This window comes from Leptopilina heterotoma, unplaced genomic scaffold (assembly GCF_015476425.1).
Source record: "Leptopilina heterotoma isolate Lh14 unplaced genomic scaffold, ASM1547642v1 Lhet_68, whole genome shotgun sequence".
Classification (NCBI taxonomy): Eukaryota; Metazoa; Arthropoda; class Insecta; order Hymenoptera; family Figitidae; genus Leptopilina; species Leptopilina heterotoma.
The window spans coordinates 4,712,427-4,734,981 of NW_025111157.1; the positions used below are offsets into that span (position 1 = coordinate 4,712,427).

Here is a 22,555-nt window from a genome sequence, read left to right on the forward strand (position 1 = left end):
AAGACAATTTTTTCTCTTTATGAAATTTAAAAGAACTCTTTGAATTTAAATTATTAAAAATGTTTACTAATTTTAATTAGCGATTGACGTTTTGCTTTTGAATTAATAAATTTTACTATAATTTATTAAAAATTTTACTTTTAAATTAGGAAATTTTACCAATTTATTAAAATTGTTGCTTTTGAATTAGAAAATTCTACTAATAAATAATAATGTCTATTAATTTATGAATAAAATTTACTAAAAGAATTTGAAAAGAAGTCTTTAAATTTCAATTATAAAAAGTTTTTACTAATTTGGATTAGTAAGTGACGTTTTGCTTTTGAATTAGTAAATTTTACTAATAAATAGTAATTTTTACTAATTTTTAAGTAAAATTCGAATTTTTTCAAATTCGAAAGCAAAATGTCAGTCACTAATTGAAATTAATTATCATTTTTACCAATTCAAATTTCGAAAGAACCAAATAATTGTTTTAAAGATTTTGGGTTAAAAAAAGTACCATGAACGTTTTTTTGAACTCGTAATTTTTTCCTAGGTGTGTGAAAGAACTGAAATTAGTGAGATTTTCGTCTCTAAAAACCCCAAAAATAATTGTTTTCGACGCTGAAAATCGACGCTAACTTTAGGAACATTTATTAAAACGTACCAAACTAAAGAATTCTCTTTCTGGATTTTCATTACATTTTTATTTCTTACTAAAGGAGAAAAATCCATTAAAAAATCTCTTACATCTCACATATAATATTTTTCTTCAAGGAAACGATTTAAAATGTATAGAATAAATATTTTAAACACAGAATTCATAACGATAATAATATTAATAATAATAAATTATTAAAATTATAATAATGAATATTAAAAATATAAATAATAAATTTACAATAAATATTATTGTGAATTCTCCAAGATAAAATATCGATTACCTCCACGTGTATGAAATAAATAGTGAAATAGTCAATCGCCTATTATTGTGAATTTTTATAGTTTTGAATTTCAAGAACTTCTTTGCAAATTACGCAAAAGAATATATTTCTAGCAAATCGTGTATAAAAATTTTACAACTGAAATAAACGTGACTCGAAACTTTAATATACGATATGATAAAATTGTTATTTGTGCCCGTTTATTTTGAAAATATTGCGCTAAAAAAATTGATCATACGTCTTTTAGAGAATTTATTGTTTAATTATTTACAACTTTTAAAAATATTTGAAGTAATTTTTCTAAATTTTAAAATAAATGTTGAGATCTACAAATATTTTTAAATACTCTATTACAAATGTTTCTAATAATAAATAATTTATTTTCCTAATTTGAAATATAAATTTATCAATTGTCCGTTTTTTTTCATTCAGAGTTGATAACAATTAATTTAAATACAAAAAAATTTTAGATAATTTTGTTTAATTAAAGTCAATGTACTCTCTAAATTTGAATTGGTTAAAATATTTACTACTTTGAATTGGTGACTGATTTTTTGTTTTTAAATTAGTAAATTTTACTACTTATCTAGTAGAAATTCTAAAATTCAGAGTGCTTCCGTGTTTCGGAAAAAGCTCTTCTTTAATAAAAAAAGCTCTAATTTGATGAAAAAAATATCAAATTTGATATTTGACTCCAAAAATTGTTAAAAAAAATTCTCAAGACCAGCGTCGTTTTTCGAGATACAAATTTTTTCTGAATCGGAAATAAATTCTAAAAAAGTTCTGAGTACCTCCGTATAAGCTTTTTTTGAATAAAAAAAAGCTTTAATTTGATGAAGAAAAGCCCAAATTTCATATTCGACTCCAAAAATTGATAAAAAAAAATTCTCAAGAAGACCGTCGTTTTTCGATACAAATTTTTTCTGAATCGGAAATAAATTCTAAAAAAGTTCTAAGTACCTTGGTGTTTCGAAAAAAGCTCTTCTTTAATAAAAAAAAGCTTCAATTTGATGGAAAAAAGACCAATTTTGATATTCGCCTCCAAAAATTGTAAAAACAAATTTACAAGACCAGCGTCGTTTTTCAAGACACAAAATTTTTCTAAATCGGAAATAAATTCTAAAAAAGTTCTGAGTACCTCCGTATAAGCTTTTTTTGAATAAAAAAAGCTTTAATCTGATGAAGAAAAGCGCAAATTTGATATTGGACTCCAAAAATTGATTAAAAAAATTCTCAAGACCAGCGTCGTTTTTCGATACAAATTTTTTCTGAATTGGAAATAAATTCTAAAAAAGTTCTGAGTACCTCCGTATAAGCTTTTTTTGAATAAAAAAAAGCTTTAATTTGATGAAGAAAAGCGCAAATTTGATATTGGACTCTAAAAATTGATTAAAAAAATTCTCAAGACCAGCGTCGTTTTTCGATACAAATTTTTTCTGAATCGGAAATAAATTCTAAAAAAGTTCTGAGTAAAAAAAAAGTTCTAACTGTTTCTGAGTGTTTCGGAAAAAGCTCTTCTTTAATAAAAAAAAAGCTTCAATTTGATGGAAAAAAAACCCAATATTGATATTCGACTCCAAAAATTGTAAAAATTAATTTACAAGACCATCGTCGTTTTTCAAGACACAAAAAAAGGAAAAAGCTCTTCTTTAATAAAAAAAAGCTTCAATTTGATGAAAAAAAGACCAAATTCGATATTCGACTCCAAAAATAATAGTAAATTAATATAAAACCACTGATTTTACAAAACAAAAGAAGTTAAAAATAATTTCATCCCATTTCACGACTCTTTAACTTTATTGTTTGAAATTGAAAATTTATTTTCTGGAAAATAATCAAACAATCTTGAAAACAATATCCTCTCAACTTGCCAGTTAAATAGCATCGTATATATTGCAGGTGTGTATGTGCACATGTACTTCATTCCATAGAATTACACTCCTTTTTATAGGACGTCTAGTTTTTATCAAAGTTCTGTATATATATATATATACATAAAAAGAGGAGAACTCAAAGAGTTATATACTTGAATGGTATATAACTATCTTTCTTTCTCTCCTTCTCTTTCTCTCTTTCTCTCTTTCCCTCTATATACACTCTATAATTTCCAAACAAGTCTTTTCTGATCTTAATTAAATATCTCAAAGGTGGCATTTCATTTTCCTCATTATTACCACCCGACTCATGATTATAATTGCAGGTTCACTTTGTCCTACGAATGAATAATCTCACAAAAGGGAATCAAACACGAGAGAGAGAGATAAGATATATAAATTGAGGGGATGATACTCTCTCGCATATACTGAAAGTGCTAATAAAACTATCATATACAGAGCGGGCGTAATTACACAAACACTAACGCATGTTTCATAAACAAATTGTAATGTAAGCGAAAGGCCGCTTTGTTTCGGAACAAAACCACTCTCTCTTTGACCCGAAGGTGCGCGCTCAAATACAATATTACGATTCCTCCTTATAGAACGTGTGTCGTTATATATTATTTATTTTTACCCAACTATTAAAAATACTAATATTTATCTCTATTTTCCGAGATCATTTTTTCTTCTCATTATTGTAATTTTATTACTGTTTATCTTTGTATCTTTCTTTTTTTATTTTCTCAGGCCTTTTTGTGAATTAACTACACAATTTTTTAAATACCTAATTTTCTCAGAATGTCTAAACTCAATTATTCAAAAATCGAACAATTTTTCTTCAATTTATTTGAATACTAATTAATTTTTCCAAAGGAATACCAATTTTTAATAATTCCGATGTAAAACCTTTTAAAATTGAACTATTTCTAAAAATTGTAAAGGCTCACTGAAAAACAAAATTTGTTTGATTCAACAAATTTAAATATCTATTTGAAATAATTAGACAATTAATTATTTGCCTAAAAAATTATTAGTTTTAAATAATTTTATTTAAAAATTCTAGACAATAATTAAATTTTTAAAGAATTGCACTGGAAAAAATTTATTTGATTCAAATAATTGATTCCTACCTATTATTGAATAAATATTTACTTGAGTCAAATAAGTTGTATTTGAACAAATAATAATTTCAGTATTTGATTCAAGAACAATTTAATTGATTGAAATGAAAATTATTTGATTCAAGTAAATATTTCTTTAATAATAGGCAAGTAATCAATTATTTGAACCAAATAAATTTTTTACTCAATGTAATTCTTCCAAAATTTAATTATTTTTAAGAAAATTTAAATAAAATTATTCAAAACTTTAACAATTTTTTAAGAAAATAATTGAATTTTAAAAACTTTTTGAAATTTAATTGTTTCTCAAAATTCCTACTATATCGCCTTCTAATATTCAATTATTTTCTAAAATTTTAACTGAAATTCAATTTTAAATCAATTCTAATACCAAAATTCTTTGAGAATTCAATTATTTAAGTACAAAAATAAATAATTGATAGAACGAGTCAAGTTTTCTAAAATTGAATTCTCGCAAAGAAATTTAATCAAAATTTTTAAAAATAACTGAATTCTTTCGAAGAATTTTAGTAAATTTTTTTAGAAATAATTGAATTTTCCTGCGAAGAATTAAATTATTTATAAAAATAATTGAATTTTTGCAAGGAATTAAAAATTATTTTTGAAAAGGATTAAATTAATTTTATTCAAATACCTTAATTCCTGTGGAAAATCTTTTTTTGTATTTTTGATAACAGAATTTTTTTGAAGAACTTTAGTAAATTTTATAGATATAAATTGAATTTTTCGAGGAATACAATTAAAATTCTATTGAAAATAATTGAAATTTTACGATGAAATTTATCATTTATCAAAATAATTGAATTTTTGCAAAGAATTAAATTAATTTTTTTTAACACCTTCAATTCCTAAAGCAAAATTTTAATATTTTTGATAAAGAACTTGTTATTAAAAACTGAAAATAATTGAATTTAATTACAATTAGACTAAAAACTGAAAATAATTGAATTTTGAACTCCTGAGGAAAAATTTTAGTATTTTTTATGAAATTAATTTAATTTTTTACGAAAATTCAATTATTTTCAATTAAATTACTAAAAATAATTTAATTCTTATAATAAACAAATTTTATCAAAATTATTAAAAATAATTGATTCCTCTTAGAAAATTTTATCAAGTTTTCTAAATAATTTAATTGTTTCCTGAAAATTCAATAAAATAGTAGTATATTGAAAAGAATTGAATTCCTGCGAAAAAATTTATTATATTGGTGAAAATAATTGAATTCATGTGAAAAATTTAATTAAAACTTTTTGTAATAAATAAATTTAAAAAAAAAATTTAATTAAAATTGAAAAGAATTAATTGAATTATTTTGATGAATTTAATTAAAATCACATTCAAATTAATTGAATTCTTGCGACAAATTCTATTGTTTATGGAAAAAATAATTTGATTCTTTCGAGGAATTCAACAAAAATTACATTGAAAATATAATTCAATTCTTTAAAAGAAATTTTAACAAAATTTTTGTAAATAATTTATTTAATTCGAAGTGTTTCATTAAAATACTTTAAATAATTGATTTCATTCGGACAATTTTATGAAAATTGTATTTTAATTTTAAAATAATTGATTTATTGTGAAAATTTGACTGTTTTTGAAAATAATTGAATTTTTGTGAAAAATTTGATTAAAAATTCGTTAAAATAATTGCATTCTTTTCATAAATTATCGTCTTCAATTTTTTTAGTCTTGGAATTAATTTCTTCACTGTAAAATTGATATTTAAAATCTTGTTTTATTTATTATTTGTGGTTATTATTATTTCATGGTTACTTTTTTAACAAAATAAATAACAAATTTATTAAAATAGTAGCTAAATAGTTGTATGAGATGAAAAAAGTGTCAAAAAGTACACCAATAGTCACGTGAACCCGAGGCCAGTTTTCTTTTTAAAGGACAAGTATAAAAAACAAAAAAAAATAAATAAGTAAAATTCACAGTGTATAAAAAGCTCTAAAACCTGATCTTGCGAGGAAGGATTTAAATATGCATGAAATGCTTATTAAAGAAATTACCCTCCTGAGGTGTTGTTCATGAGAAGACTACATGCTATCAGGATAATCATCCATCAAGATCTCAAAAAGATATGAGATGGATTGCGAATCGTAAATTCCATCTTAATTTGTTTCTGTACAATAATTTCATTTTTATATTAATTCATCGCGTTCAATAGGCGCAAATTTTATGGCTTCATTGTATTCTCTTCTATACAGAACTAAAAGAAATATTACACTCGAAGTCCCTAAAGTTCATTTTTCAAATGAAAAATGAAAATTTATTTATTTAAAATATGTTTCGAAAATGAAAAATATGATTTTTCTATACAGTCGGTGAAGTTCGCAAAGTTTATAATCAAAGAGGAAAAAATATTTTTCTATTTAAACTTTTATCTAATAAAAAAAGAATTTCCACAATATTTCTCGATTAAAAAAATTACTTGAAAAAGAAAAATTGTAAACAAAAAATATTATTTTCTGCAGTAAAAAGTATTTTTCCTCCCAATCCTTGATCATAAACGTTGTGAACTTCACCCACGAATTTTTCTCTCAATCGTTGATCATAAACATTCTGAATTTCTCCGATATCAAAAAATTGCAATCTTCAGTCAACTTTAGTTTCAAATTGAAACGATAATTTAAACACCCATTCATCCGTATATCTCTCGATTAATGAAAATTGAACAAATTCTCTCTCTCCTAGAAATTATCTACTAAAAAGGACGAAATTTCACTCAGTTACTAAAAAGATAAAATTAATAATAAGATAAAGTTTCACTCATCTATTAAAAAAAGGACATATTTTCTAGAAAGACTTTCTTTCTTTCTAGTAGTCTTTCTTTTTAGTAGACAAGTGAAAAAAGCGAGAGAAATAGAAATTTCAATTCCTCGATAAAAAGAAAGAAAAAGAGGAGAAATAGTAGACAAGGGAAAAAAACGAGAGAAATAGAAATTTCAATTCCTCGATAAAGAAGCAAAAAAAGAGGAGAAATAGTTGTCAAGTGAAAACAAGGAGAGAAATAGAAATTTCAATTCCTTGACAAAGAAGTAGAAAAATAGGAGAAATAGAAGAAAAAGAAAAAAAAGAAGTTACGATATTACTGTAGCATATCAATTAAAGTCGAGAGATAATATTCTTTGTTTACTATTCCGAGAAGAGTGATTAATGCCATTGTTCTGCAATAATCTTGATAATGAACATTAGCGAGTTGATTCCTTCAAGAAAGAGAATCCTAAAAAACAAGAAGGCCTTCAGCCTCCTCATCTTTCAGTTTACCGACAATATTATATACAGCGAAGATCCAAGGCAGCTAATGGCTAATAATACTGATCAAAGATAATAGCTAATAACGATCAACGAATCTTTATTGCACATCACAACCCACACACATTAATCTGGTCCAAAGTGAACATCCGTTTGAAATCTAATTGGCCATTTCTTTAATGTCATTAAACTTTGAATTTTTTGTGCCTCTTTCTCATTCTCTCTCAGTGACAAACATGGAAAAAAAATTCCCTTTTAATAAGATGGTAACAACTCAACGAGTGTGCGCACTTGTTTCCAAAAGTGTTTGAAGTTTCTATCTGGGTTTGTTGACTCTTTCTAGCACACTACACACACACAAACACAAACTTCTCAACCCCCCTCTCAGGGGGGTCACTTCGCAACAAGTCTATAAGAGAGAGAGAAAGAAGACGAAAGAAGAAGTCCTACCCAACAAACTCTTAGGATTAGGATTAAAAATTGAAAAGAGTAGGGATCGATCCTGCTTGGCGAGATATGTTGAGTGCAAGGACCTTAGGGTGGATTTAAAAAACCGGAGGCAATGATCGCTAAAGGTCAATGGCGTTCGTTTGTTTATTATGACGGTGAGTTGGTAGGTGGATCAAACTCTCTTGGTGTCATGCGCAACTTTTTGATGCCTGGATAGGTGAAAAAAAAACAGAAAAAACCCCAAAATTAATCCTCTATCCATACCTTATTTCTGATGATTTTGATTTAAACCAATAGTTGTTGAAATAATAATCCTTGACGATTGTTAATTGATAAATTATTTTTTCCTTCCAGTGAAACTAATAACTGTGAAGCACATTTCCAAAGCACATCTGGACACAAACAAAACGTGTCTCGCGAGAATCAACGAAATACACGGCTGGCCGAACTGACAGCAACTGACAGTTACCACGGGTTGTTCATTATTGAAAAATTCTGCCTTCCAGGCTGCTCTTGCGCAGCCGGCACGATACATACTACCAAAGCTGCTCCCCACTATCATCCAACACTCCATCTCTCGCCACCATAGAATTTCTAGTTCCCATCAACAGTAACGTAACTAGATTTCAGCCAAAGGAGTAATAACAGGAGCGTAGAAAAGTTTTTATATACTCGATTCAAGTCCCAGGATGAGAGAGAAAAAATCAATCAGTCCAAACGATTCGGAACAAGGGAACTTATTGTTCTCATCAATGCTTAGATGTCTGCCTCGAGAGTCTTGTATTGAATTTCCATCGTCAATCATTTGTGCAATCAATTTTTGTAATCGTAATTTGTAATCATTCTATTCCCAAGAATCCTTTTAATAACCAATTTGATACCTCTACCTGCAAAATATCAAAAATTAGTCTAAAATCCTTAAAATAATTTTAAAGAGCTAGATGAGATGAACAAGCTTACTTAGTCATCGTGCGAATCAAACTATCTATATTTTAAATACCTTTCCGTTATGTTGCAAAGTTTACTCCACTATCTGATTTTCGATCGAAAAGTCTTTAAAATTAGAAATAACGATAAATAGAAACAGCATCTGAATTCATGCAAAAATAAATATAAGGAAATAGAGAATATTTTAGACACTTCAAAAGAGATACTCCGGCCTTTCATTTTTATGAGGATTACAGTCATAAATCGAACCTTTTTCAGGTAAATTTTCCGGAACAGAATCAATTTGACCCAAAACTTACAATGTTGTTAAATACTTAAACGGTTATTTAACGAGTGTTCGATATTCAGGAAAAAATCATATATTTATCGAAATTATAAAAAATTGAATCGAAATTATAAAGATTGAAAAAAATAATTTTTTTTGGTATCAATTTCGAATTGACAAGTCAAATTATTTTCAATTCATTTCGAATTGATAAAGCAAATAATCAATTATTTCAAACAATTTCGAATTACATTAAATAATTAATAATTATCATATGTTCACTAATTATTTAATTTCATTATTTAGTAATTATTTGATAATAAAAATTAACTTTGGTGAAGTTCACAAAGTTTATAATCAACGATTAAAAAAAAATAATTTTCTACTTTTCTATAAAAAAATATTTGCATAGTTAAATTAAATTTTGATAATTAAATTAACTAAAAATAAATAAATAAAAAATAGAAAAATGAATAAATAAATGATAATAAGTAAACATTACAATTTTCTAAAATTAATTAATTTTCCCAGTTTTGAACGTTCCAATGAAAGAAATTTTTGTTTTCAATATTTTCAAAAATTACTATGCGAAAAAGAAAAATAATTTAATTAAACATTATTTAGTTGAGAATTAATTTTAATATACAGAATAATTTTGTTTATTTTTAAATTTTCAGTATTTACAAATTGAAAAAAGAAAAAAAATATCCCTGTTTATTTAAACGTTCGAAACTTTAGGAAAATATTAATTAAACAAAATAGATAAAAAATAATACGTAATTAATAAATTAAATAAAAAATAATAAAACTAATTTTTAATTATTCAAATTAACTAATCGAGAAAATTTATTTCAATTTCATCATTAATTATATGACTCTAAAATTCCGAACGTTCAAATGAAAAAAAAATTATTTCTTTCTTTCTCAAATTAAATTTTTATTACGGAGTAAATAAATAATTTTAATATTTGGATTCAAACAGATAATTATTTGACAACAAATTAGCACAGATTAGCCTGTGATTTATATAGTCTTGTCCCATCAATAAATAAATATAAATAAATCGTGAACAAATAAAAAACAATAAAGAAACAATAAATATAAACAATAAACAAAATAATAAATAAATAACACAAAAAATATATATAAAAAATTAATTATAAAGTTTCTAAATGTAAAACCTAAGTTTTTAGTTTTTGTTACAATCAGTATTTTATAAAAATATGTTCGATAAAATATATTTCGTTCATTTGAATGTTAAAAAAAAATTGTGGATTGTCAATAATTAATTATGAAAGGCGAAGAAACAAAAAAAATTCGTAATAATTTTGATTTTATATATTAAAACAAAATTGTTACAAAATGTATGCGACTAAAAAAAAGTAACTAAAAAATTCTATTTCTTCTATAATTATGGTTAATTATTGCCATTAAGACATTATTAATTTGAATGTTATAATTACGTCTTAATTATAAATATTAAGACAAAAATAAAATATGAAAATCAATAATATGTAACTTAAAATAAATCAAATACTGTAGGCATATAATAAAAATAAATAGGCCTTTGCAAAGTTTTTATTATAAAGCTTTTGCGGATAAAAATAATGTCCTATTAATTGCGCAAAAAAGGAAGTATGTGTTTATTAAAAAACGACCATATTGCACCACTCTTGAAATTAAATAAAAAAGGCAAAGGCTCCCAATAATTTAAAAATTGATAAATATTTAAAATAATTAAACTTAAAATACTAAAATTTAAATATTAATAAAACTGATAAAACTGCAAGATAAAGTTTGAAGAGAGAAAGGAGCCCGAAACGTTACGTGTTTTCACTATTGCAACAAGTCACAATACAGTCCGTTAGTCAAAAAAAGTTCGAATAATACATAGAAAGAACCATTTTATCAATAAAAATTAAAAGATTATTAGAATTATTCATCGAATATTTATATTAGACAAATCAAAACACTCACCTCAATCAATTTAAGGTTATGTTCGTCACAGGCCACGGGTGACTACAAGTAAGAAAAGCCGACACTTTTATTCGACATCGTACAATTATTTCCTCCATAATTTGACAAATATTATAATCCATCCTTTCTTGAACTATAGTATAATCATGATTAACACTTTCAATCACTTTAAAACATTTTAAAACACTCTTAAAAACCTTTAATTCTTCTTGGTTCACACTTTTTTCACAAAAAACATTCCCTCCAATTTCTCAACAGGGATGAGTCGGTAAATGATCGGCTCATCTTCCTATGCAGGGTTGAGAAGCTAACGAAGCTTGGGAAGAATTTATCAAAATCTGATTGGTTGGTACTTTTCTGGATAATTACATCAACCAATGAAATCACAGAATTCTTTCATCGATATATCGATAAATTACCCGGTGGTCACGTGATCAAACTTGACTTCCGGTTATTGACATTTTCAAAACATACCGTTATTTTTCCCTTGTTTTGTTTAGTTTTCAACAAAATTATGTGAATATTAATTGTGCAAGACTGAATTTTTATGGAAAAATGCGATAAAAAAGTAGTTTAAAAAGTGTTGACGCAATTTTAAAATTAACAAGTGTTTTAAAAAAGGAGTAATTGTATGATCAATGGCTCAAGATACTCGAATTCAAGTCGATGGTTTTGGATTTTTACCTGCAAAATTTTGTGAAATTGAAAATACACGTAAAATTGTGCAAAGGTTAGAGAAAATGATTAAATAATTTATAATCTGTTGTTTTCGTATATCTAAATTTCTTTTTTAATTACTGGTGCATTTACTTTATTTACTTTTATAGATAAATAGTTTAAATTGGTTAAATAGCATAAACATAACATAACCTATAAATATTTAATAATAGAATTATTATTATTATTAAATTATTTATTTTATTTATTATTAATTATTATTATTAAATAATAATTATAATTAAATAATAAAAAATAGAAATAAATTTTTCTACGAATTTTTGTAGGTATACTCTGACAAATAAAAACAATGCATCAGTTCAATTAATTTCATGGGGAGCAGGAATTCAATCAATTAGGGTACCGAATAAAAATAATATTTTAGGTGATGTGGTTTTAGGATACGATTCTCTTCAAGGTTAGTTACTTTTCCCAATTGTCCCAATTAAATTCATATCATTAACAGTTTAAAATATAATTAATCGAATTAATTAAAAATTTAATTTAAAACATTTTAAAAGCTGAATCAATTTCTATAATTAGTGTTTAAATTTTGCTTTTGCAAATTTATAGATTATTTAGAAAATAGATACATTGGTAGAATAATAGACAAAGTTGACAATAGATTTTCTGATGGTATTTTTCGTAATGATAAAAATAATTATAATCAAACTGATCCTGAATTTGACAGTGCAAACTGGGAATCTCACGTCTTAGGAAATCAAGTAGTAAGAGTATAAAATTAATAAATAAATTAATATCAAAATTGATAAATTAATTAATTTATAAATTAATATCGAAATTGATAAATTAATATCGAAATTGATAAATTAATTAATATAGAAATTAATATCAAAATTATTATAAAATTAAATGTATAATTGAATTTTTTCAAAAAGATTAATTAAATATTAATAATGCCTGATAATAACAAAAAAAAATACAGATAATGTCATTTCAATATTCCGGTCATATGTTAATTCAAGTAAAATATTCCTGGACTAATGAAAATGAACTTCACATAAATATTCGAGCGAGAAGTACAAAATCAACTCCTGCAAATTTTACAAATTATTCCTTTTTCAATCTCGCTGGCCATGTACGTCTTTTTTATTTTTTAATTCAAAATTTATATATTTCTTTCAATTTAAATATTTCACAATTATCTCAGGCTACTGGACCAAAGGAATTAAACAATCATATTGTTACAATAAATGCTGATAAAAGGAAAACTGTAAATATCGAAAATAATTTACCATCAGAAACAATTTTGCCCGTTGATTCTACCGCTTATGATTTTAGACGTCCTGTTCAATTAAACAGAAAAAAATTATACAGCATTCCCGGCGGTGGTTTTAACAATAATCTTTGCATCTCAACTCCTAGTTTTTTGAGTTACAGATTCCACGCTAGGTATAAATGAAAATTTTATCTTTAAACAACCGAAAATTCAATCAATGAAAATTAATTATTTCTTTTTAAGATTTAATTTTTCGAAGAAAAATTAAAGCTTAAAAAGAAATAATTAATTTCCTTTTTTCGAAAAATTAAATCTTAATAAGTAATAATTACAAATTTTTCCTCGAAAAATTAATTCTTTCTATTTTTAAATAATTTACGAATAGAATTTTACATCCAAATTCTGGAAGATTTCTCGAAGTTTATTCCAATCAACCGGATTTGCATTTTGACACTGGAAATAATTTTCCTCTTGAGAAAAGAATTTATTCTTCAAATTTGGAAAATTGTCCGAAAGGCAAAAACCAAGGAGCAAAATTAGAAAATCAAAAATACGAAATGCGTTGTAAAAATGGTGCTTTATATAGAAGACACGGAGCTTTCGCTCTAATTCCCCAAAATTATTCAAATCCGGTTAACAAAAAAAATTTTTCTCAATATATTCTTCAACCTGGAAATGTTTACAGTCACGACATGACTTACAAATTTGGCGTTCTCGAATAATTCTAATTTTTATCCAGAAAGTGTCGCTAATCAAATATTTCAATTATAAATTAAATTTTAAAATTACGTTTTTAGATTATAAATTAAACTTTAAAATTAAATATTTAGATTTTACATTAAATTATAAAATTCAAGATTGAGATTTTAAATTAAATTCTATAAAATATTTAGATTTTAAATCAAATTCTACAAAATATTTAGATTTTAAATTAAAATTTTAAATTAAACATTTAAATTATGAATTAAATCAGAAAATTAAATATTTAAAGTCACAGAATGAAAAAAATTCCACATTTGTAGTCAGTAAATAAAGACAAGTGATTATAATTCACGAATAATTATATTTTTCTTTATACGTTAAGTAACATTAGTCTTTATTCCGTATTACTTACAATTTTTTCAAAATTGCTTCTAATTACATAAAAAATTTAATTCTTGTACATAAATTTATCTCACTGAGCAATTTCTTTTTTCTCAATGAAATTTTTTTGTTATCAAATTTTAATTCGTTGATGTTAGACAATTTCGTAAACTTTGAAATTCATTTTTGTTCACTTTATGAAAAATCACAGAAATAATATGAAAATTATTTGAATAAAGGAAGACAACGTATAGAAAAACTAAAAAAAAACATTCAAAAATACATAACGCAAATGAAACTGTACAAAAAAATAGTGAAAAAAAAAAATTATGGGAAAAAATGAGGATGAATCACAATGATCAGTTGGTCACTTGTTGAGGCAAAACCCAATTCAGGAAGTTGCATTATCAAGTCTAGTTTCGTCAGACTTTTTGTTATCAGTTTCTTCCTTGCTGTCCTCTTTTTTGTCGTTTTGATTTCTATTGTCGACTGGTTTTTTACTCCCTTGATTTACGATATTGCTTGTATCTTTATCTATTCTTTGATCATTTCTTTTCGTCTCGTTCTCCTTTTTATCGTCACTTTCCTTTTGTTTCCTATCGGCGTCCGCACTGTCTGCCTCCTTCGACCAGGAACAACTTCTCTGCCTCGGCGATTTTGGCAGCGACCAAGTACTACTTCTCGAACGTCTTCTACCCGACACTGAACGCGATTTTGCTCTCGTTACACGAACCTGTGATTCGGACCTTCTGCGTTTACGTTTCGACCACGAATTCCGCCGCGAACGCGATTCAGAACGCGAACGTGAATTTGCGCTTCGTTTCGATCTTCTTGATCTCGATTTCGATCGTGATTTTGATCTCGATTTTGACCTTGTTCTTGACCTCGATTTTGACCTTGTTCTCGATTTCCCCCTTGACGCTGACCTAGCCCTCGATTTTGACCTATTCCTCGATTTTGATCTAGCCCTTGATCTTGATTTTGATCTTGATCTCGATCTGTTCCTTCTTCTCGAACGACTGCGACTTCTACTTTTGCTTCGACTTCTCGATCTACTTCTGTCGCGACTATCACTTCGTCTCCTCTTTCTTCTACTTGATCTCGATCTTGATCTTGATCTGGAACGTGAAATTGATCGTCGCCGACTGCGAGAACGTGATCTCGATGCACGATCGTATTCATTATCGTATGATCGATAATCTTGTCCCACGAGATTGGCGAAATATTTATAATATTGTTCGTTATATAAATGAGGATTGAAGCCACGTAGGGAGCGATTATTCATAAGACCACGTTGGGGATTACCTCGACCTCTACTTCGGGGAAAACGACCTCTTCCACGTCCCATTGGTGGATAGATCATTGGAAGCGTTGGATCATAGTACCAAGGTTGTGGAAAACGTGGATACATTGGTGGCATTGATAATGTTGGATCCATTGGAGGACCTGGAAATAAAATTTATAATTTCAATGTTTTTCTCAGAAATTCTCAAAAAATTCTCAAATATAATTTTTCTTCGTTCAGGGTTGTGACAACAAATTTAACTTTGTTTTTCCCTGACTTTTCCCTGATTTCCAGACTTTTTCCTGACTGATTTTCACTTTTTCCCTGACTCTAATAAAATATTCTGATTCACTCTAACAATGATTAAATACTCAAAAAAATTCTCTAATTAAAGAGATTACTAAATAAATATTTAATAATTTCTTTAATTGTAAAATTATTTGAAAACATCAATAACTTCTTTTTAAAATAAATATTTAATCATTATTATTTTTTCACAGGAATTCATATTTTCAAAACATTCAAATTCAAATCTTTGTGAAATTCAACAACTGTGGGAATTATTATGAAACATGAAGAAATCACTCACTCCGAGTCTTCGACTCGGAGCAATAGCTTTCTTCATGTTTTATAATAATTAAAAATGACCGTGTGCTAAAATCATTATTTTATATTATAAAAGAATATTTTTACTTTAACTTCGTCAAAATTATTTTCATCATTTCAATTCAATAAACATTTTCTAGAATTTTTAACTACAATTCTTCTTTAAATCAATTAATTTTAAAACCTTTTGAAAAAATTCTTTGAGAATTTTCAAATTCATCTGTTCACAATTCAATTTTATGAAATTTCGATTATTTAAAAAATCTTCAGAAAAATATATATTATATTAGAAAATAAAAACTTGAAATTTAATTTAATTTTTTAATTGAAAACTTTTTGAAGAATTTTATTAAAATTTGTAAAACTAATTGAAATCCTTAGAAGAATTTAAATAATAATTTATGTAAATAATTGGATTCATGCGAAGAATTTTTTTAAATTTTTGACAATAATTTAATTCTTGACGAGAATTTAAAAAAAATTTTGAAAATAGTTTAATTTTTGTAAAGTATTTTATTATTTTTCTAAAAAATTGAATTCTTGTGATAAATATTGATATTTATCAAAATAATTGAATTTTAAAAAAAATTTATTAAAATTCCTTAAAATAATTGATTTTATGGGAAGAATTTTGTTGTTTATCAAGATAATTGAATTCTTTTACAGAATTAATTTAAAAATGTTGAAAATAATTGAATTATTACAACTAATTTATTTATTTAATTGAATAATGAAATGTTTCCTAAAATTAAATCCTTTCCTCAAGTTTTAATAGAATTTTTAATATTAATTGCATTTTTCGAGGAATTTATTTAAAATTGTATTAAAAGTATTTGAAATTCTGCGATAAAAATAATTCTAATTCCTAAATATGTATGTGAAATTAGCCCCCCTCTTTCAAAAAAATTAAATTTTTTTTTAGAGTTCTAACTTCCTCTACAATAGTGAAAGTGGGGGGCCAACTTCACATACATTTCCTAAATGAAATTTTATTATTCATGAAAATAATTAAATGTTTTCCTAAAATTCTATCAAAACTTTTTTTTAATAATTAAATATTTTGACAAAATTTATAAAAATAGTAAATATTGAAAGTTAATGACTTGCGAAAAACTTTTAAAAATAATTGGATTTTGCAAAGAATTTTATTTAAATTCCTAAAAATAATTGAATTTCTGTGAAGAATTTTGTTATTTTTTATTGAGATAATTGCGTTAAAACTTTTGAAATATTTAAATAATATTAAAAAATTCATTCTTGTCAGAAATATAAATTTTTTTTGAAGGTTTTGTATTTGAATTGTTTATAAACATTCAATTATCTTTAGAAAAAGAAGTAGAATTGAAATATTTTAAAAAACTAATTTTTCAGAATTGTAATAAAATTTTCGAAAATTCAATTTAAAAGAATAGTTAATAATTAAATTCTTTTTAAAATTAAGAAATTAAATTAGATTAAAATTGCTTGGAAACTCAATTTTGTTTTTAAATTTGTTATAAAATTCTTTAATAAATTTTATTATTTTTAATTCAATTTCACAAAATTTTCACTAATTTGATAATTGTTTAAATAAACTTATTTAAAAAATTGAAGTATAATTAAGTATTGAAGAAATAGAATTAAAATTTTTTAAAAACCGAATTTTATTAGAATTTTAAATAAAATTATCTAAAATTTAAATAATTTTTCAAATAAATATTTAATTATTATTAATTCCATCACAATTAGAATTTTCAAAAATTTTAGTTTAAAACATCCTTAAATTCAATTATTTCTGAAAATACCAACAGATTTTGATTAAAATCTTTTCTAAGATAGGGTTATAATCCGTAATTTTAAAAAAGTTATTCTAGAGTTTAATTATTTTAAATAAATTTAATTGTTTACAGAAATAAAAAAAAATTATAATTATTTTAGTTTAAAATTAAATATTTCATTTAAATTAAATAGAAAATTAATTTTAATTTTGAATTAAATTTTCCAATATTTCTCTTGATTTGTCAATTTAGATTTCGAATGTTTATTTTAAATAGTCATCTTACCTGGTGGAATTTCATGAGATACGTTTCTATTTAACGTGCTTTTCATTTTCTTTCGCTTTGTTTCCTCATCCGAGTCTGACGATGTATCAGAACTCTTCTTTTTCTTCTGCAAATATTAAAACATTTTGAATTTTTTTTCTCTTTTATTATAAAATCATTCTTAATCGAATTATCAAAAATCAAGTCATATTCAATTACCGATCCAAAATATTACTGTTATATTTAAATTTTTGAACGTACTTTTTTCTTTTTCTCCTTTTTATTTTTCTTTTTCTTCTTCTTTTCTTTTTTCTTTGAATCGCCCGAATTATCACTGTCTCTACCTCCATCCTTTGAATTGTCCTTCGATTTAACGTCAATTTCTTTTCTTTCTATTTTTATCTGAAATTTCAAAAATATTTGATTTTAAATTAATTAATTTTTATTATAATTTTAATTTCTTTACATTCCTGAAGTTTTGAAGATTCAAGTAAACAACGATTGTTTTGTTATTACAAATTGCTTTATTATTATTGTTTTTGTTATTTTGTTAAAAAAAAATTATTTTGTACGTTAAAAATAAAAATTCTTAACTAAGTAAAATATTTTAATTTACTTCATTTTGTCATTTTTAAAAAATATTTTGTTCATTTGAACGTACAGAATTTTAGAGATATTTTTCTTTTGCATTAAATATACAAAAAAAGAAAAAAAATGCCGATTCTTTTTCTCTAGAGAAAATTCGAAAGCTAAGGGAGAAGAAATTCTTTGAATGCAAAAATTCTTACTTTTATTCTGTCGAATAATTCGTCAAGTAATCGAATACTTTCCAGCTGCCTTTGCGCCTTGATTAATTTTCGTTCCTCTCTGGCAATTTTCATGGAAACTTTATCCTCTTCCTGCTTTCGAAATACAGTTAAAACTTTCCTCTTGCGTTTGTCTTCTCTCTTCTTACGACGTATCTCTTTATCGGCTGATTCAGTTTCTTCTTTCTTTCTGTAAAATTCGAAAAATACCAATTAGAATGATTAATTTACTAATTAATAATAAAATTAGTTAGTTATTTAGTGAATAGAATAATTAGTAATTTAATAAAGAGAATAATTAATAAGTAATTTAATGAATAGAATAATTAATTAGTAACTTAATGTATTAAAAAATAATTTCGACATTAAACTCACTTTTGCTCTTCTCGTTTACGAGTTTCTAATTCTTCTTTTCTACGTTGTTTCTCGGCAGCAAGATTTTCTTGGGCTATTAATCTTTTTCTCTCAAATTCTCTCTGCGACACTGAACTATCGCTCATGTGCTTTGTTTTATCAAAATCCACCTGAAAAAATTTTGTTAGCATTCAATTTTCGATTTAATTTAATTTTTAAATTTTCTACTTTAAATAGCTATTTGAAATAGTTAATTTAAATAAATATTTTAAAAAGCTATTTTAAATAGCAAATTTATTACTTGAATTAAAAAATTACCTTCAAAGCGGCAGTAAGACAATTTTGTCCATCCTTCTTCATAAGTTTCATTCCCCTCAACGCATCCATAGCTTTCATAAAATCCATATATTCAACATACTGAATATACGCATCAAAAAATACACCCTCACCAAAATTGAACTTTTGAATATTCGTTCCCAATCGCATTTTTGCTCGATAAGGATCAGCAGCCGGTACATCGATTCGCCTGAGAGTGCCCCATTTCTTGAAAATCTTTGCCACCATTGACTCATCGGGAACTTCGCCATCCTCCGTGAACCATTTAACAGGAAGTCCCTGCACATGAAGTGTGTCCGGTCGCTCACCAGATTTCAGCTCATTCATATGTTTCGCATCACGAAAATAAGAATCCCAGGAGTGTCTCGTTGGAAAATCATCCTTCGCCTCGGCGGCACGAACTTTCAGTATATTGCTGAATCCGGCAAGATTTAAGCGCTGCGATTCCAATCTGGCAAGGACCCTCTGCAATCGGCATCTGTCCCTCAGATCGCCCTCCAATCTGATAAACTCCAATGTACTCTTGGAGACTTTCAGCGAGGCAAATTCGTCCGGTCGTATCAACATGCGTATCTTCTCCATAACCTCCCATGTTGATATTGTTTTTCCTGTTTATATCGTAGCAATTCGCTGTGAGAGACCTGCTGCTACTACTAAATCAATTATTAATTTACAAAATCCTACTCCACCCTGCTTTATCAAAACGATCTTCAAATGATGGCGATTTTTCCACCCTGACTGACACTTAGTTTTAACGATCCGGGCCAAAAGTTTTCTTTTTTTTAATTACCCGTTTCAAAATAATTTGAAAACACGAGAAAGTATCTTTTTTTTCTAAAATTTTATCTACTCCCGACCGTGAAAATTAATAGAATGATGAAATTCCTTAGTTTTCTTTTACAGGGTTGCCACAAAAAATTAATTTTGTTTTTCCTTGACTTTTCCCTGATTTCCGAAGAAAATTTTGAATTTTTCCCTGACCCTAAAAACTATTCTGCTTCACTCCAAAAATTATTAAATAGTCAAAAAAATATTCTGTTACATTTATTTACGAATTAATTTAAATGTAAAATTATTCGAAAACATAAATGACTTCTTTTTTAAATAAATATTTAATCATTATTCTTATTCCATAGAAATTAAGATTTTCAAAAAATTTTAAATTCAAAACTTTATAAAATTCAACAACTTATAAGAAAATTATTATAAAATATGGAGTAACTGATCACTCCGAGTCAATGACTCAAAGTGATTAATATCTTCATGTTCTTTAATAATTTAAATTCCCATAAAATTTTTCAAAACAAAATTAAATTATTAACAAAAAATTTTGAATTTTTTTAATTCTTCTCAAGAATTAAATTATTTTTACAAGTAATAAAATTTCTCAAAAGAATTCAATTATTTTAAAAAATGTAATAAAGTTCGTTCTAAGAATTCAATTATTTACAGGATTTCAATTATTTTTAAAAAATTTAATAAAATCCATTGCAAGAATTCAATTATTTTCATAAAAAATAAAATTCTTCACATGATATCAATTATTTTCAAAATTTACTATTTTAATAAAACTTTTCAGAAGAATTCAATTTTTAAAAAAAGTAATAAAATTGGTTGCAAGAATTCAATTATTTTCATAAATAATACAATTCTTTACAGGATTTCAATTATTTAAAAGAAATTTAATAAAATTCGTTGCAAGAATTCAATTATTTTCATAAATAATTAATTTCATCACAGGATTTCAATTATTTAAAAAAAAATGTAATGAAAATTCGTTGCAAGAATTCAATTATTCTCCTAAATAATAAAATTCTTCACATAGGATTTCTATTATTTTTAATACAATTTTAATTAAATTGTTCGAAAAATGTCATTATTTTCAAAAATATTATTAAAATTCTTCGAAAGAATTCAATTATCAATTATCTTTTATACTTTTTACAAAAGTTCCTTAAGAATTTTCAAATCCATTTGTTTACAATTCAATTTTACAAAATTTCGATTAATTTGATCAACACTTTTTCAAAATAATTCAATTTTGGAGAAGAATTTTATTATTTTTAAAGATAATTGAAATTTTGACGAGAATTTTTTTTTAATTTTTCGAACATAATTGAATTTCTGCGAAGGATTTTATTACTTTTTGAAAATAATTGAATTTCTGCAATAATTTCTAACTACTCTAAAATTCAATTTTTTCCAATACTTTAATAAAAAATCCCCGACTTTTCCCTGATCAATTCTGCTTCCTTTTACTTTTCCCTGATTTCCCTGACCTGTGGCAACCCTGTATTATCAAAAAAATGTTGGAAAAAAAGAGGTTAAAGTAGGTTTGTAATTAAAGCGATGTCAAGAGTTTACCTGGGGTTTTCAGCTGTGGAAGATTAACGGATACGTTAATTTTTGCGATTGGTTTTAAATAGAGCCCTCGTGCTGAATAAAGTGGCACTATATCGCTGAGATCCCTGCAGCTTCGAAATCCGTTAACAACCTCTCCACTAGGAGTTTCGCCTACCTTTTTATTATCTGCCATTGCTTTTTTTTAATTGTAAATTCTTACCGTGATATGTAATCTTTGAAAAAATTGTTCCCCAATATTTTTGGGAACCAATAACCGAATGTAAATTGGCAAATTTAAATGATGAAACTCAGAAGAGAGGTTGTTTTACGGGTTGACGACGCTTTACAAAGATCACGATATTCTCCTTCTCCACCTGTCAAATTCTTCCCCTAAACGCGTTTTTTCTATTTCTTCTTTTGCCTTCAATGTAAATTTTTACATTTTGACGACTTTTTATTGGCCATTTGCTTGTGAAATTCAACTTTTTATTACCACTTTACTTTTTCACTCAACATGACGATTACCGCCATGACAGTTCAGGTTTGTTCTCTATTATGGCCCGTTTACAATACAAGAAACCTAAAGTCTAAAGTGTCATTCACATGAAAATTTCTCCTCCGCGGGAAAATTTGAATTCCCAAAGACAAAGATTTTTAAATTTCTCCTTTTTCTTTTATGAATAATATAAATTAGAATTTTAGAAAAATATTCACCAAGGAAGTGTCAGAAGCTGTAAATTTAAATTTACATAAAAGGTTAATATATAAGTAAAATCCTGGTTTTAATGTGCATTTAAATGTCACAGGAATATTGCAACCATTTAATGCAAAACAAGAATTGAGTGTTAAATTATATAAAACGAAACAACTTTTTAAAAATCGATAAAAGTATTAAAAATTAAAAAGTCTTGT

General features: G+C 25.4%; 3 protein-coding genes across 9 annotated transcripts in view; 1 reads left to right on the plus strand and 2 right to left on the minus strand.

The window, feature by feature from the left end:
- The window catches only part of LOC122510353 (tyrosine-protein kinase Src64B), a 132,094-nt gene extending 120,973 nt beyond the window's left edge, over nucleotides 1-11,121 (minus strand). For 2 of the 5 annotated variants that reach the window (XM_043624933.1, XM_043624929.1), the window contains exons 1-2: nucleotides 10,853-11,121; nucleotides 7,927-8,549 (exon numbers count right to left, since the gene is read on the minus strand). The gene's annotated coding sequence lies outside the window, so the exon portion shown is untranslated. The remainder of the gene's footprint in view (nucleotides 1-7,926; nucleotides 8,550-10,852) is intronic. The other 3 variants (XM_043624931.1, XM_043624930.1, XM_043624932.1) reach the window with 2 other exon arrangements.
- A 215-nt stretch (nucleotides 11,122-11,336) lies between these two features.
- LOC122510194 (galactose mutarotase-like) lies at nucleotides 11,337-13,531 on the plus strand. The gene is made up of 6 exons (XM_043624661.1): nucleotides 11,337-11,582; nucleotides 11,857-11,987; nucleotides 12,143-12,297; nucleotides 12,516-12,668; nucleotides 12,741-12,982; nucleotides 13,195-13,531. The coding sequence occupies exons 1-6, from the start codon at nucleotides 11,491-11,493 to the stop codon at nucleotides 13,529-13,531; spliced, it is 1,110 nt and encodes a 369-aa protein (XP_043480596.1). The 5' UTR covers nucleotides 11,337-11,490.
- A 321-nt stretch (nucleotides 13,532-13,852) lies between these two features.
- LOC122510357 (A-kinase anchor protein 17A-like) lies at nucleotides 13,853-22,196 on the minus strand. 3 transcript variants are annotated; one of them, XM_043624938.1, is made up of 7 exons: nucleotides 21,665-22,196; nucleotides 19,283-19,908; nucleotides 18,986-19,134; nucleotides 18,593-18,800; nucleotides 18,066-18,206; nucleotides 17,826-17,931; nucleotides 13,853-15,338 (listed from the first exon to the last, which is right to left on the minus strand). In XM_043624938.1, exons 1-7 carry the CDS (start codon nucleotides 21,834-21,836, stop codon nucleotides 14,284-14,286), a joined length of 2,457 nt encoding a protein of 818 aa, XP_043480873.1. In that variant the 5' UTR covers nucleotides 21,837-22,196; the 3' UTR covers nucleotides 13,853-14,283. The 3 variants fall into 3 exon arrangements, with proteins under 3 accessions (XP_043480873.1, XP_043480874.1, XP_043480875.1); XM_043624939.1 differs by having other exon boundaries at nucleotides 19,283-19,953; nucleotides 21,665-21,802; XM_043624940.1 differs by having other exon boundaries at nucleotides 19,283-19,950; nucleotides 21,665-21,800.
- Nucleotides 22,197-22,555: the final 359 nt, after the last annotated feature.